The sequence below is a fragment of the Megalops cyprinoides genome, chromosome 14 (assembly GCF_013368585.1).
Source record: "Megalops cyprinoides isolate fMegCyp1 chromosome 14, fMegCyp1.pri, whole genome shotgun sequence".
Classification (NCBI taxonomy): Eukaryota; Metazoa; Chordata; class Actinopteri; order Elopiformes; family Megalopidae; genus Megalops; species Megalops cyprinoides.
In genome coordinates, this window is record NC_050596.1 from 32700987 (window position 1) to 32719476 (window position 18490).

At 47.7% G+C, this 18490-nt stretch overlaps 2 protein-coding genes across 2 annotated transcripts in view; both read left to right on the forward strand.

Moving 5' to 3' along the window:
• Positions 1–4945, forward strand: part of ttc21b (tetratricopeptide repeat domain 21B) — a 25115-nt gene extending 20170 nt beyond the window's left edge. The window contains exons 21-29 of the mRNA XM_036545835.1: positions 822–932; positions 1042–1123; positions 1266–1416; positions 1501–1662; positions 2185–2380; positions 2849–3073; positions 3772–3892; positions 3984–4051; positions 4559–4945. Of these exons, the coding sequence (XP_036401728.1) occupies positions 822–932; positions 1042–1123; positions 1266–1416; positions 1501–1662; positions 2185–2380; positions 2849–3073; positions 3772–3892; positions 3984–4051; positions 4559–4636 (1194 nt within the window). The 3' untranslated portion in view covers positions 4637–4945. The remainder of the gene's footprint in view (positions 1–821; positions 933–1041; positions 1124–1265; positions 1417–1500; positions 1663–2184; positions 2381–2848; positions 3074–3771; positions 3893–3983; positions 4052–4558) is intronic.
• A 3686-nt stretch (positions 4946–8631) lies between these two features.
• Positions 8632–17080, forward strand: galnt3 (UDP-N-acetyl-alpha-D-galactosamine:polypeptide N-acetylgalactosaminyltransferase 3 (GalNAc-T3)). The gene is made up of 10 exons (XM_036545377.1): positions 8632–9206; positions 10037–10209; positions 11720–11869; positions 12491–12725; positions 12828–12945; positions 13258–13458; positions 15334–15465; positions 15870–15971; positions 16420–16572; positions 16901–17080. The coding sequence occupies exons 1-10, from the start codon at positions 8692–8694 to the stop codon at positions 17012–17014; spliced, it is 1893 nt and encodes a 630-aa protein (XP_036401270.1). The 5' UTR covers positions 8632–8691; the 3' UTR covers positions 17015–17080.
• Positions 17081–18490: the final 1410 nt, after the last annotated feature.

Consider the following 18490-nt stretch of genomic DNA (forward strand, 5'->3'; position numbering starts at 1 on the left):
TTTCATGCTTGCCATCTTAATGTTATGTTTTAAAATGCTTAATATTTTATGTTTTAAAATATATTCCCTGCTATTTATAAATTTGTGAGAGAAAGTAGCATGTGCATTTTAAATGCATGCTGTTTGTACTGTTAAATAACGTATAACTTTAACTTTTCAGATTTAATATTTTATCATATGTTAACATATAAATTGTTTTCATTGGATGCTGTTGATATGGCCATCTTTCATTTCAGACATAGAGCAGGATGTGTCTCTTGGCCAGTACAGACCTGTATGAATAATGAATACTGTCCTTCACGCATAATAATTTCTTTTCTCCATTAAGCTATTCCAGTTTAATTGGCCTTTTATGCCAGAGGCTGAAGGCCTATTGTTTGGCTTGTTTACTGGGGCTGTTGGCTGTGTAATGCGCCTCTGACTGCAGAGATTCACAGTTGAATTCTTTAAACAAAGCATTTGTGTACATATGCATATTGCTGAATGCAGCATCCAGTCATGCTGTACATTCAGTAATATCCAGTAAAATGTCAGCCGTACTCCTGCTCACAGCTCAGAGTCCACAGCAATCAGCCTCGAAAGCCATGTCGTTTAGCTGCAGCCTCTAATTTTGAAAGGGTCATGAATGTACACACTGGGTGCCTTTTTTAACACAAACAGTTATAAAGATGGCTGATCAAGGGTGCATCAGCCGCGGGCAGCATGGGGAGCGCAGCAGCAGGGTTTGGGTTCGGAGCCCGCTCCTCAGAGGGTGTGTGTCTCTGCAGCAGAAGGGTTTGGGTTCGGAGCCCGCTCCTCAGAGGGTGTGTGTCTCTGTGCAGGTGATGCTGGAGCTGGCGCGGCTGTACCTGACCCAGGACGACGTGGAGGCCTGCCAACAGCAGTGCAGCGTCCTGCTGAAGAGTGACCAGGTCAACGAGGCCGCCACCCTGGTCAGTGCCCACCTGTCCGTCTGTCCATCTGTCCGTCTGTCCGTCCCCCGGGTCGCCCTGGCCGCCTCAGCCGCGCCCTGCTGATTCTCCCTCTCTCTCTCCCTCCCAGATGATGGCAGATCTGATGTTCAGGAAGCAGGACTACGAGCAGGCTGTCTTCCACTTTCAGCTGCTGCTGGAGCGTAAGCCAGGTCCGCGCCCCCCAAACCACCACCGTGCACCGCGCATGATTCCACTGTGACATAACAAAAACACACAGGCCACCCCGCCCCAGCCAGGGGTGCCCCCTTCCAGAACCGCAGAGATAAGCTCTTCCACGTGCTTCTTCCCCAGATAACTACCCGACGCTGTCCCGCCTGATCGACCTGCTGAGGAGGGCGGGGAAGCTGGAGGAGGTGCCCCGCTTCCTGGAGATGGCAGAGAAGCACTCCTCCCGGGCCAAGTTTGACCCTGGATTTAACTATTGCAAAGGCCTTTACCTGTGGTAAGCTTTCACACGGAACGCCACTGTACTGGCCAGGTGTGTATCTGAGGTGTGAAGCCGTGCGAGTGATCGTATGCTGCACAGGTACACAGGTGAGCCCAACGATGGGCTGAGACACTTCAACAAAGCCAGGAAGGACAACGACTGGGGCCAGAACGCAGTGTACAACATGATCGAGATCTGTCTGAATCCGGACAACGACACCATCGGAGGGGAGGTCTTTGAGAATCTCGATGGTGACATCGGGTGAGTTTGATGGGTCCTCATGGAGTTATGCCACTTTTTTCATCAGCCAACACATATTTTATAAAGGTTGAACATGGCCTGTTTGCTATTCAATACTGCAAAACAACTTTGACCATACAGAACCAGAGGCCTTCATTTTTCTGTGGGAGTAATATGTGTATATTTTTTCATTGGGCCATAAGTTTCTGACTTTGACCATTGTGCCTTATCTGTACATTTGTCTGTAGTTCGTTTGCGTTTTCAAAAACATGCAAAACTGTGACAGAGAGTCATAGCTCGCTGGCCTGTTTTGCCACACTGATGCATACTACTTATCTATATTTCCCTCATAACTGTAAAAAAATCATCCTGACTACAGCCATTAAAATACTGAGCTTGGTTTAGGGCAGTAAAGAAAAACAACTGAACTTTTATAAACCAAATAAAACAAGATTTTCAACGCTGCGCTGAAAAGTGAGAGAGGCTGACCCTAACCCTTCAGCAGAGACGGGCTGCAGGTAATCGTGTGTTTATGTCCAACAGGAACTCCACAGAGAAGCAGGAGTCGGAGCAGCTGGCTGTGAGGACGGCAGAGAAGCTGTTGAAGGAGCTGAAGCCGCAGACTCCTGAAGGACAGGTGCAGCTTCGTATCATGGAGAACTACTGCCTGCTGGCCACCAAGCAGAAAGCCAATGTGGAGAAGGCCCTGAACGTCTTCACCGAGATCGTCAACAACGAGGTGCGTGCACACACACCCCTAAAGCAAATTTAACCTCGGCCAAGGGCACACATAATCACTGTTGACTCACTTGATGTGGTTATGGGAGAGACACATTTCAGGAATCATATTTCATGTGGTTTATTAAAAATAAATTGTTGTATTTCTTTTGGTTTTCATTGTTCTGTCAGACCTACGCAATAAATTGGAATGCTTATTTAAGCAAGCTGGCACAGTAGAAAGGCAAATATGATTATCTAAAACAAGCTCTCACTGCGCAAAGTGCCTTTTCATTGCATGATACATGTGATTCTTTCAGACTCAGTTGCTGTTCATTTACTGGTTTAAGGGTCCCCACCTTATTACAAGCCATTCAGTCATCATTATAAAAATCTGCAGTACACTATTGAAAATGATGAAAGTAAATACAGGTGACTCGGGTGACCACAGGTGTTTGTAACAAAGGCGTTCCTGACTGTCGCGTTGCAGAAGGACCACGTTCCTGCGCTGCTGGGGATGGCCACTGCCTACATGATCCTGAAGCAGACGCCTCGCGCCCGCAACCAGCTCAAACGCATCTCCAAGATGAACTGGAGTGACGTCGATGCCGACGAGTTCGAGAAAAGCTGGCTGCTGCTGGCCGACATCTACATCCAGTCGGGGAAGTACGACATGGCCGGAGAGCTGCTCAAACGATGTCTGCGCCACAACAAGGTACCACGAGAGGGGGCGCGTCATCAGATACACAGAAACACACACAGCTCTAAACACAGCAGCTAATGGTGGACTGCAGTCTGCACCAAATTATACTTCACATTTAGTCATTTAGGAGACATTTATCCAGAGCAGCTTACACAGTGTGAATTATGAGCAGATGACCACCATTATAGGTATGCCATTTGTGTGCAAAGTAATAAAAATTGTACCATTATAAAAACACAATGCTACAGTCAATAGACTGTGATAAGGACCGCAGAGAAGAGAAAGGCAAGTCAAAAACAAGCCAAATATAGAAGCACCATAACGGCAATCGCAAGATGAACCAGTAATCAACAACCTGATGTATTAAAGATTTTAGTGCTAGGACAGAGGAGAGTCAGGGAGGGTTCAGGGAACCAGCATGCAGTCTGAAGAGGTGGGTTTTAAGTCCTCACCAGAATATAGCTGGTGCTCTTCAAACTGATATAGGTGGCTTATTCCTACACTGGGAGCAAGAATAAGAGCTGGTGCTGGGTATGCATGTCTGTAAGTGGGGGCAGTAATATACTTCCAAGTTCCCGGTGCTCCGAAGTCTATAAGCACATGGAATGTCTGTGTCTGTGAATGACAAGGCCAGGGCTAATTCCGTAAGGACAGAGCTCACTGCGGTTAGACTGAATAGTCCCATCTCTGCTCTGGTGTCCTCTCTGCAGTCGTGCTGTAAGGCGTATGAGTACATGGGCTACATCATGGAGAAGGAGCAGTCGTACCGGGACGCGGCGCTGAACTACGAGATGGCCTGGAAGTACGGCAACCAGACCAACCCGATGATCGGTACGGTCCGCTTAACCCCCCCCCCCCCAAACGCTGCTCCCCTGTTTCACTGCGTCACCCCTAAACGCTGTCCACACTGTTCACACCACAGGTTACAAACTGGCCTTCAATTACCTGAAAGCAAAGAGGCATGTTGATGCGATAGATGTGTGCCATAAGGTAAGCACATGTTCATTCCTTTCTTTCTGTTTTTTTATGTGTTTTTGGGAAATGGAACATGTTTTTCTCAAGGATAGGATTACTGATTATTAGAATTATAAGGATGCAGACTGCTTAGATAACCCATGTAATTCACAATACAACTAGACACTTAAGAGGGATTAAAAAAGGTGCATTATTCAAAGTTAGGCTGATAGACATACAGACACTGAACCGTTAGTGCCAGCCAAGAAATATAATGCCATTGTGGGAAACATTGCTACAAAGGGATTGAGTGAGTGATAGCATAAGGCGTGCAAATTTAACCTGCTGTCACCCAGCTCATAGTGCCACAGCACGTCTAATCGAGTTTGTTACATTCATATTTATTATTCATTATTTAGTATTTAAATCTGCCTTTGGTTTTAAAATGTTAGTGCTTTCCACAGACAGGAGTAATTGTGATTTTACATATCGCGAATATCGCTTGCCAGCTTATTCCGGATAATAAGTCAGTGGTTCTTGCAGGTGTTGGATGCCCACCCGAACTACCCGAAGATGAGGAAGGACATCCTGGACAAAGCACGAGCAGCCTTAAGATCATGATGAAACGGGTTCGAGTCACGTGACCCAGCACACATGGCTGTGTTAGAGTGCTGGTCTCCTCAGTTTTCCTCTGTACTGTATAAACAGATCAGTTTATTTAAAGTGCTGTATATAGTATTTAAATGTCAACATGAACACTGTTCGAGGTCGAGCAAAGACGGAACAGCCATCTTGTGAATGTGTGATGTGACGTTTCAGCCTTGATCCTGGAGGGCTGATGCATGAGCAGGTTGATGTCCTGATTTAAATAATTTTTGACTGGATTGCACAAGCGTAGCTTTCTTTCCCAGGTCTGATTACATTATTCACACTGCCATGGACTTTAATGACATTGTCTTTGTTGATCTTGTGTTTCTTTTATTAAAGAGTATGAGAAAATGACTTATGTGAGTGACGTTAAATATATCAGAAGGGCAGATGTTGCTCAGATAATAGTGATGGACTCACAGCGTGTCTGTAGAGGATCACACCCCTGTGTGAAATGTTACAACAACTACAGCTGTCCTTTCATCTTCTGCTCATTATATCCGTAATGGCTCAGGAGATAAGGGAACTGTTGACCTGCCGTCTAGCAGCTAATTCATGAAATAATTGAGCTAGCTGGTCATAGTGAGACAAACAGAAATTGTGATAAAAATTTTTTAAATGGAAACAGCGGCATTTCAGTATTAAAAAAGATGGTCTTGTTCGCCCTTTATGAAACCACTGGTACCTGCATAATATTCTGTCCCTGAAATAACACGACAACAATGTAGTTTGTAACAGTAAAATCTATTTATAAAGCAGTCGGTGCACAGTTCGCCCACAATGGAAAATCACGCCCAATGTGTTTATAATTTCAGGAGAGTGCAGAAGGCTTAGATTAGCAAGACTATCCCTGCTAACACTAATGAAATAGCCTGGACATACAAGAGAAAGTCTCGGCACTAGCCGTGCGGTCCTGTCATTTTGGATGAAATAGAACATGGAAATCAAAAAAGTAAAATTTTGAACTTGGACGAGAAGCATCTTATTTGTATTCCCTGGCGACCACGGAAGCTCTCCCACGCTCCTGTTCCTTAGGCTGCAGAGGAGTTTTAATTGGCTGTTTTTTAATGATCCACATTCAGTTCAACTGCTCAGTCCCAGCCTGGTAGTCCGCCGTCATCCTGACTGGCAAATTAAAGGTCGCCGCTACGCTCCGTCCAATATTGTGTAAACCGCAAGTACAATTAGTCATGCAACTGTTTACACTGTCACGGAATTCTTTATTTGAAAGTTTATATTTATGACGGCGGATGGGGGTTGTGTTATTAAAGAGCCTCCACAAGTGGCACTTGTGGTTGCAGTGCCCTATTGCTTAATGTGCACATACACATGCGTTAGCAAGTTGCGTAAAGGTGGGACGTGCTTCGCTCTCCAAATTAAGGAAGCCTCGGTGCCCGTCCTGCGCAGCTCTTCAGCCTGAACATAACCTTCAGAGGACAATTTCTTAATTGTTTTGTGTCGGAAGCGCGAAGAAACCGCTCTTTATTGGTGTAACCCAAGGCAAAAAGAGCGCTGCAAGAACCTGGGAACAGCGCACATGCCTTAGGGTTACTTTAAATTCTTAATGAAAATGTACACTTTTTAAGACGATGCTGGCCTTCGGTGGCTCAGCCACAACACATCGAGTCAGCTGCTGCTTCAACTTTGTGTTGGTGTTAACCGCGGATTATAAGGGCGACTTCTCCTTCCATTGGCTACCGCTCTTAACCTCTTGACGCGATTGTTTGTGAACATTTAATGCTGGGATGCGAAGACTTTTGTGGAAGATGTGCCCGACTGTCCGAATGCACGGTAAGTGGTTTCACTTGACAGGAAAGCCAAATGATTCGGAGATTAGAGATGGGTTATTGGTCGACAAACTTTCGCTTTTTTCACCGCGTAAAAAGGGGGTCTTCTGCGTATATAGTCTCAGTCTGTCGTAAACAGCGGTCGTTTTTATTGCTGCATCATTGTCCGAGACACCGATACATATGTACCGATACGTGTACTTCACTCTTATCGTAATTAGACTACATGCATTGAGTACATTTTCTGTATTGTTATAAATGTCAAACAAATGTTGTGAATATGTGCGCATTAAGGGTGACGGCAAAATATGAGAAAGCATATCAAAATGCTTCTGTTACATGTGCACACGAAACTCGGGCAACAGAAACCGCGGTCATTTCAGGGATGCTGTTCAGTGAAGGAAGCCTTTTCTGGCCCCGGTGGGTCTGAAAGCACGTTCCTACACCGTCTGTAACCCGGCAACTGTTAGACTGAAAGGCTGACTGACCAAATCCTATTACTTAAAGAACCGAGTCTACTATAGATCAGTAGTACCCTGCTGTGGAGTGTCCCAAATATTGTACCCCTTTTTAATTTAGGGGTCCGCAGGAAATGTGCTGAGAAAACGATTCATTTTCTTGCGGTCTTGCATGGGGAGTGAATGTAGTCTGTGTTTTCGTAATGACGTGGTCTGAAATAAAGTCTAAGGTCTGAAAGAATAATTCCGTTTGGTGAAAATCACTATGCCATGTTATCCATTTCAAATGACGTTCAGTGATTGGAAAATAAATTCTAAGGATAATCATTTATTGGCCTCACGCATTTGCCAAATGGATATAGCAGTTGCACAGGCTATTATCGATGTGTATGCCTGATAATGACATTAAATAATTCATTATACACGTTTCATAATATAGGCTACCTTTCACAAAGGAAGTTGTGGTACTGGCCAACTGCCTTTCCAGACAGCAAGAAGTCCATTTCCAAGCAGTTAAGAGTTACCAGCCATAAGATCAAGACTCTTGGCCCAGTAATTAATGAAAACTCCCACACCGCACGGAAGCCTTCGATCAAACAAGTGTTTCAGAATTTTGCGGTGTAGCGCTCATTGGTTTAATTAAACACACATTTGTTGTCCCCACAGACCGTTGGCTTTGCCTGGCGGAGGTGTTCTGTACGCACGCGTGATACCAGACCTCCTCCCTCTACCTGAAACTAACGCACCTGGATCCGAGACGGAAGTAGCTCTCAGAGATTTTGACTGCGCTGGCTGTACTGTACCTCTTTTGAAGCTACAGTCCGGGATTTATGCTAACGTTCTGCGCAGCAAAGCTATTTTGCGCAATGGTGGCGTTTATTTAACGGGGACTGTGAGATCAGCCAACTTCAAACATGCGTTGCGCGTCGTGACGTGTGTCGGTAAGCAAGAAATTCATTTATTTCGTAAAAGTGGTGAAAATTTGAGCAACATCCGATCTACACATTTCGGGCACGAGAAGTAAGTAGTATTTCTTCAAAGCACATGGCTGCTACAATACATTTCGCTCGTGCTGCTTTATCGAGGTATTCATCATATCACAGGAGAAAAAGCTGAGGGTTACCTAGGGGCATGCTTTCATGTGCTGTAAGGCTTTCCGAGGGCTGGTGATTTATGAATGGAAGCACGTTTTGAAATGACGTGTATTATTGTTGTTGTGCATTTGTTGCGCCTTTGCAAACCCCGTTTACTTTGCGTTAGTACGTTCTGCTTATTCTATTCTATTCTAAAGTTCATATGTCCACTTACATTTTAAAAAGAAAGTGAGTCAGCAAATGATACGTAAAGATTTGCCTTCAAGGAGAAATATGTCTACGGTTAGAGCAATTCATTTGAGAATCGAAGTATTAAATGTTGTGGCAACCGAGCCATTTCTTAGTAATGTAAAGAATTTCAAATGTTTCTACTTATAAGTACCCTTAGTGAAGCACTGAAGCGTAAGAGAAATATTTATCTTTAAAGTTTTGTGGGTTTAATAGAAAATTTATTGAGCTCTGCCTCTCTATTAATGAATCATTCCGAAATTAAACCTCATGTTACCTTCCGAGACTGCTCTAAAGCCGGTCATTCTCTCCGTGGTGGTCATGCTCATAGCTGCTATTAATCTGATAGTTGGAGACCGTGAATAACGTGTTGCTCTCTCCTGTCTGATTTTAAGCCCAAACTGGTGATGCTGCTGCCAGCTGAATGAGCCCTCGGGTGAAGCGTGCCCTCACCCGCGTTGATGCTCCCAGTCGACATGACCAGCCTGCGGAGGCTCCTGAGCAGGAGACTCCACCCCTGGAAGCTGCTGGCGGCGGCCCTCCTCTTCCTCACCTTCCTCTTCCTCCTGCAGCGGGAGGTGGTGAGTCCGGGTGGCCGGGAGGAGGACCCCTGGCTGAAGGAGATAGCGGAGAAGCGGGACGCTATGCTGGGGATGGTGCTGGGGGCCGTCAATAACTTCCGGGAGGCGGTGCCAAAACTGCAGATCGGGGCGCCGATCCGACGGCCGGGGGGCAGGGGGGACGGGGCGTGTCTGCCGGGGGTGTACACTGCGGCCGAGCTGCGGCCCGCCCTGCAGCGCCCCCCTCAGGATGCCAGCTCTCCGGGGGCATCCGGGAAGCCCTTCCACACGGAAAACCTGAGCCCCGCCGAGCAGCTGGAGAAGGAGAGGGGGGAGGAGAAGCACTGTTTCAACCTGTTCGCCAGCGACCGCATCTCCCTGAGCCGAGACCTGGGGCCCGACACCAGACCGCCAGAGTAGGTGACCAGTGGCATTCCTCCAGTTTGTTTGCTGCTGTGGTGGCCATGTCATTCCTCACCCTAACCCTCATGTAGGGAGTCAATGTGTGGATGCACAGCCACTCACTGGCAAACTCTGCTGCCCAACCAGTGATGCCAGGTAAAGGCTGTAGAATTATACAGCCATCCTAGAGTTTGCCTGCCTGGTCTTACTGGTCACCTAACCTCTCCCAGTACCTTGTAATGTGAACGTGTAGATTTATGAAAATGTGAGTGCTGTTTCAGTTTGCAAAATAGCACCATATTGTGGTGGTATAGAGAATATGTACATTTCTGAAGTCAGGAATGTATTGAATCATGGTCATACTTCAGTGACTCAAAGGTAAATTGACTTATAGATCCAAAACCCACATGTAAGACAACGAAAACAATATTTCCTCTTTCGTGTCCAACGTAAATAAATTTGAAAGCCTCAATAAGGCCACCAGACTCTTAGATATTTGCCTGCAGTTATAGGAGGAAATTTTACATAAACCACAGACAGTAGACTTTTTAAAAAATGTTCCAGCACATCCGTCTAGTCGAAAAAAGGCAGCTTTAAGTTTTGTTTGGCTAATTAGGCGAGTCTGTTCTTGTTCCTATTATTGTAGACGGGGTAATTTTCACCGTGCCTGGCTCCTTTGCAGAGGTCGCCAGAGTTTGATGTGGTCGGAATTTCGAAAGGTGTCACACGTCTGGCCGCAGCAGCAGCCCATGAGGCTGACGGGCAGAAACCCGGGAGGTTGCGGGCTCTCGGCCCTTGCTCCGCGGGTGGGCGAAACGCGGCTGATGCCTCTCCTCGTCCACAGATGCATCGAGCAGACGTTCAAACGCTGCCTGCCCCTGCTGACCACCAGCGTGATCATCGTGTTTCACAACGAGGCGTGGAGCACGCTGCTGCGTACGGTCTTCAGCGTGCTGCACACCGCCCCAGCCGTCTTCCTCAGGGAGGTCATCCTCGTGGACGACGCCAGCACTGACGGTAATGCTCTGGCAGCCGGACCACCCTGTCTCCAGCTCCCCTTTCAGCCGTCTCACCAATGGGGCTGCTGCTGAGTGTGTGTGTGTTACTGTGTGTGTGTGTGTTTGTGCTTCTATCTGTGTGTGTGTATGGATATGTGTGTGTGTTACTGTGTGTGTGTGTGTGTTTGTGTTTGTGCTTCTGTCTGTGTGTGTGTATGTATATGTGTGTGTGTGTTACTGTGTGTGTGTGTGCTTCTGTCTGTGTGTGTGTGTGTGTGTTACTGTGTGTGTGTGTGTGTGCTTCTGTCTGTGTGTGTGTGTGTGTGTGCTTCTGTCTGTGTGTGTGTATGTGTGTGCTTCTGTCTGTGTGTGTGTATGTATATGTGTGTGTGTGTGTGTGTATATCAGAGTGCATGGTTGAGTGTTTCTATGTGTCTTACAGCGGCATGGCTCCACAGGGGGTTGGGGTGCACTCACAACACAAACACAGTGAGTCAAGAGCTTAAACGCACTTCGGTTCAAACACGCTCTGGGGCTCCAGGCAGAGTGAGGCCAATCGGATTTGAGCGTGGTTATGGGCCTGCTCGGCCGCTAATTGTGAGAGGAACTGGCTGATCCTGTGATCCGGCGTTTAAATGACACCCCCCCCCCCCTTCCCGTATTCCAGGTGACTGGTCAGTCTTGCTGGGCAGCGGGCCATGTTGGGGGGAAACTGGGCAGCTTCTCCCTCTCTGTTTCCACAGACAGGAGCCAGGGCTGCAGAGGGGGCAGCCACTGCACGTGACCACTGTCCCTCACAGCTGCCTGCCCTCACACCTGCAGATACACCGCCGTCCCTCACAGCTGCAGATACACCGCCGTCCCTCACACCTGCAGATACACCGCCGTCCCTCACAGCTGCAGATACACCGCCGTCCCTCACAGCTGCCTGCCCTCACAACTGCAGATACACCGCCGTCCCTCACAACTGCAGATACACCGCCGTCCCTCACAGCTGCAGATACACCGCCGTCCCTCACACCTGCAGATACACCGCCGTCCCTCACACCTGCAGATACACCGCCGCCCCTCACAGCTGCAGATACACCGCCGTCCCTCACAGCTGCAGACACACCGCCGTCCCTCACAGCTGCAGACACACCGCCGTCCCTCACACCTGCAGATACACCGCCTTCCCTCACACCTGCAGATACACCGCCGTCCCTTACAGCTGCAGATACACCGCCGTCCCTCACAGCTGCAGATACACCGCCGTCCCTCACACCTGCAGATACACCGCCGTCCCTCACAGCTGCAGATACACCGCCGTCCCTCACACCTGCAGATACACCGCCGTCCGTCACACCTGCAGATACACCTGAGTGCCATGAGTGTAATCTTTATGTGCAAGCCCGTAATCTGTGATGTGTCTGCGTTTCCTGTCTGTCGGTTGTAAGGCTGAGAGGAAAGTGTTTGAGCAGCACTGTTTGTGAGGGAGCAGGGGTCAGAGGTCGGCTGGTTAATGCCCTGGATCCCGCTGTTTTCGGCAGAGGTGCTGAAAGAGGAGCTGGATAACTACCTGAAGCGGCTGCGTGTCGTCCGGGTGGTGCGTCAGCGGGAGAGGAAGGGGCTCATCACCGCCCGCCTCCTGGGCGCCTCTGTTGCCACCGGCGACATCCTCACCTTCCTGGACGCTCACTGTGAGTACGGCACCCTCCAGCCAATCAGAGGAGAGCAAGAGAAAGGCAACACACCCAGGGGACGGCAGCGTCAGCAATACCACAGAATGAGCCACAGTACTGTTAGAGGCTTTGCTTTGGACATTCCAGTATTGGAAATTCTTTTTTTGTTATGATGGCAAAGCATATTGATTACTTTAAAAGGTGAAATTAATAATGAATCTGGTCTTGATGGTAGGAAAACTAATATTTCTTTGTTCATTCATTAAGAGCCTCCAAAGCTTTGAGTTTGCCCTGAAGCCATTTTCATACAGGCAGGACCTCTGGGCCTCCTTACACTGTGGAAACCAGGGCTGTTTGCTGTGAAAACAGCAGCAGTGCCGTTGCCATAGCGTTTGCTGTAGTTGCAGTCTGTGGCGTGGATATCGGTAGACCAGGAGAACAGCCAGTGAGGAGAAAGGCAGAGCAGTAACGGACAATCACCTCTCTCTCTCTCTCTCTCTCTCTCTCTCTCTCTCTCTCTCCCTCTCTCCCTCACGCACTCTCTCTCTCTCTCTCCCTCTCTCTCTCTCTCTCTCCCTCTCGTGCTCTCTCTCTCTCTCTCTCTCTCTCTCTCTCTCTCTCTCTTTCCCTCCCTCTCAGGTGAGTGTTTCCAGGGATGGCTGGAGCCCCTGCTGGCCAGGATAGCGGAGAACTCCACGGTGGTGGTGAGTCCTGACATCACCACCATCGACCTGAACACCTTTGAGTTCATGAAGCCCTCCCCCTACGGGCAGAACCACAACCGGGGCAACTTCGACTGGGGCCTGTCCTTCGGCTGGGAGAGTCTGCCCGACCAGGAGAAACACAGGAGAAAAGACGAGACCTATCCCATCAAGTGAGTCACTCTGCGTACTTTACTGGAAAGATAAAATATATATGATTACCAGCACAACACTGGTTGGTGGACTGAAGTGAGAAATTGAGCCTCTCTTTACAGAACTCCAACATTCGCTGGGGGTCTCTTTGCCATCTCCAAAGAGTACTTCTATCACATCGGAGGCTACGATGAGGAAATGGAGATCTGGGGAGGGGAGAACATCGAAATGTCATTCAGAGTGAGTGCAACCCTAACCCCAAATCTAAAAGCTGGTCTTAATGATCATCATGCTAGTAATCACATTCAGACTCATTATGGAATGCGCCTGTTTGATTTGTTTTCCTCACCTCTTAATGCATGATGTGAAGCAGAAAGAACATGGCCCCTGCAGCATAATGTGTATGATTATTTAACGCTTTTGGGTGTGTCAGCGGTGGAGGTGCGTGTGTGCATGTGTGCGTGTGTGTGTGTGTGTGTGTGTGTGTGTGTGTGTGTGTGTGTGTGTGTGTGTGTGTTCTAAGTGTTAAGCCCCGTCTCCATGGCTACGCAGGTGTGGCAGTGTGGGGGCCAGCTGGAGATCATCCCCTGCTCCATCGTGGGGCACGTCTTCCGCACCAAGAGCCCCCACACCTTCCCCAAGGGCACGCAGGTGATCGCCCGCAACCAGGTGCGCCTGGCCGAGGTCTGGATGGACGAGTACAAGGACATCTTCTACCGCAGGAACCAGCAGGCCGCACAGATAGCCAGAGAAGTAGGTGGAAGAAAAATCCTCAAACCCTCTCCCCTTCTCCCCTTCACCCCCTTCTCCCCTTCCCTGCCAATCTTTACTTATAGTCCGGGGCGCCATCCAGTCATAGCGTTACATAGTAGCTCAGTTTAAGTGACGGGACGGGCCCGTCTGAGCATTCGGCAGCCCTCACGCCTGCACCAGCGGGAGCTCTCTCTGGAATGTTTTCGCATGCCTCTGCTGACCTGTGTTTGCCTTGTCTGCAGTGCCACCTGCTGGCCCATCGGTTAACCACCTGTCTGGAGGAAAATCTCAACACAAACACCCACAGAGACCTAGTGCTGTTTCGCTGCGGTGTTTGGTATTGGTGCTGATAGAGTTTGTAACAGTCATTATTCTTTTAAAAGAAAACAGGACAGCTGCTTAACATGGAGGGCCAACCATTTCAAGCACAGGTTGAACGGGGGGGGCTTTGGCTGTCTAAAACCTGAGTGTGCAGGTCTACAGCGAGCAGCAGCAGCTCCACAGCGGTGTCGGGGGGATTGTGTTCTGTGGGCAGGGAATGTGGCCCAGTGCTCTGCTGGTCATAAACGCTCTCTCTAAGACGACCCCCTCGGGATAGAGACTGCTGATTCAAAGCACCCCCCCCCCCCCCCCCCCCCCCCCCCCCGCAGTGTTCAAACAGTCGTCCCCCCCCCCAAGCAGCCTTAATTGAGGCATCCGTGTGTGTGAGGCAGGCCGCTGCTGTTTCTACTTAGGAGTGCTTTTTGCTGGAGATTGTCTCTCTTTACAGTCCGAGAGAGAGAAACATGGCTTGGCCACAAACCACGCTCTGACCGTGTTGTGATCCCAGTTGATTGTTCTGTGTTTTCCATAGTTGAGCAGATGAGCATTTATATTGATTAAGGTCTGCTGTAGTGTTTAATTTCTTTTCTTGTTATGCATTTGAGATGGATTGTGTAACTGATCTTCAATACTGTGTGGGTGTCTCAGTTTATCTGGCTCCAGAGATCTCTAAGGAAGCAGTCTGGTATACAAAATATGATACCCATTCAATTCCATATTATATGAGCTTTAAATTAATGTAAATTAAATGACATAGTCAAAGAGTATTCTGGCTATCAGAGTGGATTTAATCATGTCTATTATACATGTTCAATTAGCTGTAAGTTTCATTATTTATTAGTGACATCATGTGTACACCACTGTGTATGGAGAAGTCCCCTCTAGTGGATCATTTAACCCAAAAAGATGTAAAGTGATTTACCTCAGCAAACAGTCAGTAGTTATTTATGCTTTTTTTGTTTTCTGCAAGACATTTTTTGTATTTTGTCACGATATTTAAAAGGTAAAAAGCAAGGTATTTAGTTCTTTTCGACACATTTCTGAATAATGTGAGTATAAAAAAGTTCAGAGGCATGACTCTTACTGCTACTCTGAGTATGAAGAGAAATGCTGTGATTGTTGATTGTAGTTCATTCTTGGTTGAAAAGCCTCTTTTGTTCCGCTGGGTCAGACGTGATCAGCTGTAAGGATGAACTGGGAGGGAAGGGAGGGGGAGTGGAGTTTAAGGAGACACCAGATGTTTAGGACAAGACGGCTCACGTTTAGCAGGGTAATTACTGCTGCAGCCGAGGTTGTCTAGCTGGGCTGTTTTTGTGTGGGGCAGACAAAACCACCGCCCCCTTTGATCTCTGGGAAAAAGAAAAAAAATAAGACCAGTCCGAAGGAAAATATACAGAAAGAGGCGCTGTCTTCAACCCCTCAACCTTAACGACTTGGAATCTTGGTGTTAAACAGTCTCTGGGAAGCGGTAAGAGAGGTTTTCCTCCTGCAGTGGGCAGCAGCTCCCCCCTCCCCCCTCACCCCGGGCTCTGAGGGCTGGCGTTGTTTCCACAGAAGTCGTTCGGAGACGTCTCCCGGCGCGTGGACCTCCGGCGGAGCCTGCGGTGCCAGAGCTTCTCGTGGTATTTGAGGAACGTGTACCCCGAGGCCTTCACTCCCGACCTCAGCCCACTGCAGTTTGGCGCGGTGAGCACCCCCCTCCCCCCCCCCCACAGCAGACCTGCCCCGTGCCACTGCGGTTTTCCGCAGAATGCGTCGAGAACACCGGGCCCGGCAAAGAGACTCCACCACCCAGAGAGAGTAGCCCTATTTACTGTTCCTGACTTTGGGAATGTGCTTATCCTGAGAGACTTACGGAGCAGAGAGACGGTGCACATACTGAGGTCAGAACACAGCAAACAGCAGGTACACACAGGAAATGACAGGCTGCATCCGAATGTAGTAGAGACAATTATCCAGAGCAACTTCCATATCTTATAATTTTTACATGCTATCCATGTATACAGCTGTATATTTACTGAGGCCAGAACCGGCAGAGGCTGGTGGCTGGGGTGTTTGGACAGTTTATTCGTGAAGTCTCGTTCTTTCAGGTGAAGAACCTGGGTAAGGACTCGTGTCTGGACGCAGGAGAGAACAACGAGGGTGGGAAACAGCTGATCATGTACCCCTGCCACGGCATGGGGGGGAACCAGGTGCGCCTCTGGGACACCCCTCTTTGTGTCGATGAAAGGTCTTTTCTTTGCCGTCTTTTCACTGTAAAGCTCTAGACCGGAAACGGGCACTGCCAGCCACTGAGGGCCACAGGCTCTGGTTGTGTTAACTTCCTGCATTGATAGTTTAATTAGCTACTGTGTGGATACAACATCATCTAACATACCAGGTGTAACTCTGTGATGTAATGCATCTTGCAGTACTCGGCCTTCCTGAAACAAAATCACTCTTGGCACAAGTAGGCTGGTTTCAACTGTCCAATTAAAGATCAAAAGGCCTCTTAAAGAGCAGGTTCTCATCCATTTCTGCACCAGTGATGTTTTTATAATTTAATTTCACTGTACTCAGATAGTATGAAAATAGCTTCTAATTTAAAGAGAAGGTGTGTTGTTTGAGAGGCTCACTGAAAGGCATGCTGATCTCACTCAGTATTTCGAGTACTCCACACACCGTGAGGTCCGGCACAACATTCAGAGGGAGCTGTGTCTACACGGCACAGAGTCGGCAGTGAAGCTGGAGGACTGCCATTACAAGGGCCACGGTACCTTCCCCGGAGCCGAGCAGAAGTGGGAGCTCAAGGAGGTAACTGCTCGTCCACCTGACTGCCGGAAGGGGCTTTTTTTATGCAAATATCACTGTGTGGTATGGGTGGCAGTGTAGCATGGTGAAAAGGAGCAGGGCTCGTAACTGAAAGGGTTGCTGGTTCGATTCCCCGCTGGGGCACTGCTGTTGTACCCTTGGGCAAGGTACTTAACCCAGAACTGCCTCAGTAAATATCTGGCTGTATACATGTGTATAACATGTAAAAATCATACTCTGTGTAAGTCAGTCTGGATAAGAGCGTCTGCTAAATGACAGTAATGTAATGCAGTGTAATGTGTGTCACTCCTCTGCCCCCTGTCCCTTGCAGAACCAGCTGCTGTTGAATGCCGGGTGGCAGCTGTGTCTGACTGCCCGCCACCAGCACCCCTCTCTCGCCCCTTGCAGTGCCACCGACAGGTACCAGCTCTGGGTGTTCACCTGAGATCCCTGCCCGAAAACCGAGCACAGCGGTACTGTCCCATCTGGGACGTGATGACACCCCCCCACACACACATTGATGGGCTGGCTTTACGAGGACTGGTGTTTAGTTTTGTTTTTTAATTTATTATTTTATATGCAGAGTAAACGCTACTGGATAGTTTTGAATTATGAAAAGGAAAGATATACCTGCAGGAAAGGTGCACAGACATTTGTGCCAAAGTTTTTTGGTGTTTGCCTTCATCCTTGTCTTTTTTCGAAATGGTTTATTTTATTGGAGTGTGACTGAGATTTTACTGAGTAAATTATAGGGAATTACAGGGATTGTATATTTTGACTGAATTGTGCCTTTGTATCTTCTAGAATGATTATAGGCCAGTCTCATTCTCTCCAATGAGAACAACTTTAAAGTGATCCCAGGGCTATTCTCAGAAATTTGCTAAAATAATTTCTTATACATATGTTCATGTTGGAACCTGAAATGAATGAAGATTTCATATGAAATGGTAGCGGAAAACTGCAACCCAGGACAGGTGTTTCGGTACCAGGTGCACATGCTTACTAAAGCTCCAAGCACGGTTTCTTAGTTTTGTGTTCTCATCAAACCACCTTTGGTGCCTTTAAATCTCCCACTAAACATATGTGCAACTCTGTGGATAGACTGAAGCAGGAAGAACGTGGCAGTATGTGGGTTTATTATTGAAAACAATGTGAGAGATGTATCTGTGAAAGAGATGTATCTGTTTTTTATCTTTATTTTTGAATTTGTAGTCTTTTCAACCTTTTCAGGCCAATAGAGGAACTGCTCCAACATTATATTATCCTATCAGTAGGCTCTCCGTTAACATAAACATGAACAGTTGTGAAACTAGCAGATAGAAAACAATGGTCTCTCCCTTCTGATTTTTGTATGTGGAAGTATGATGCTATATTTCAAACAATGCAATAGTTTTCCTGAGTAGTTTCGAGTACCAAAGACCTTTTCTAGGGTGTTTAAGAGAAAAATATATTTGTCAGATGAACTGTCTAATTGCCTAATTGCTGTTTCTTTCCTTTTTTAACTGCAGTATGAAGTATTAGTTTAGAGGTATTCCACCAAAAAAAAAACATTTTTACCCATTAAAATCATTGATCCTTGTACCTGTGAAATGAATGCTATTGTGCCAAAGAAGCCAGTAGCCATACCACCCTACAGCACCATACCACCCTGGATGAAGCTAAGCAGGGCTGGGCTTGGGTAGTACTTGGATGGGATAAAGGCCATGTTGCTGCTGAAAGTGGTGCTTATGGTCCAGTAGGGGGCAGTGTTCCCTATGGACCTAACTGGAGACTTATGCTGTGCTGTAGGAGATGCTGTCTTCCATCTTTTATTATGCGCTTTATAGTGGTAGCGCTGCTCTGTTGTAATACTCTTCATAACCTGTAGAGGCAGTATACCAAGGGCTTCCCCCTCTTCAGCGCGCACAGGGTGGCTCGTTCA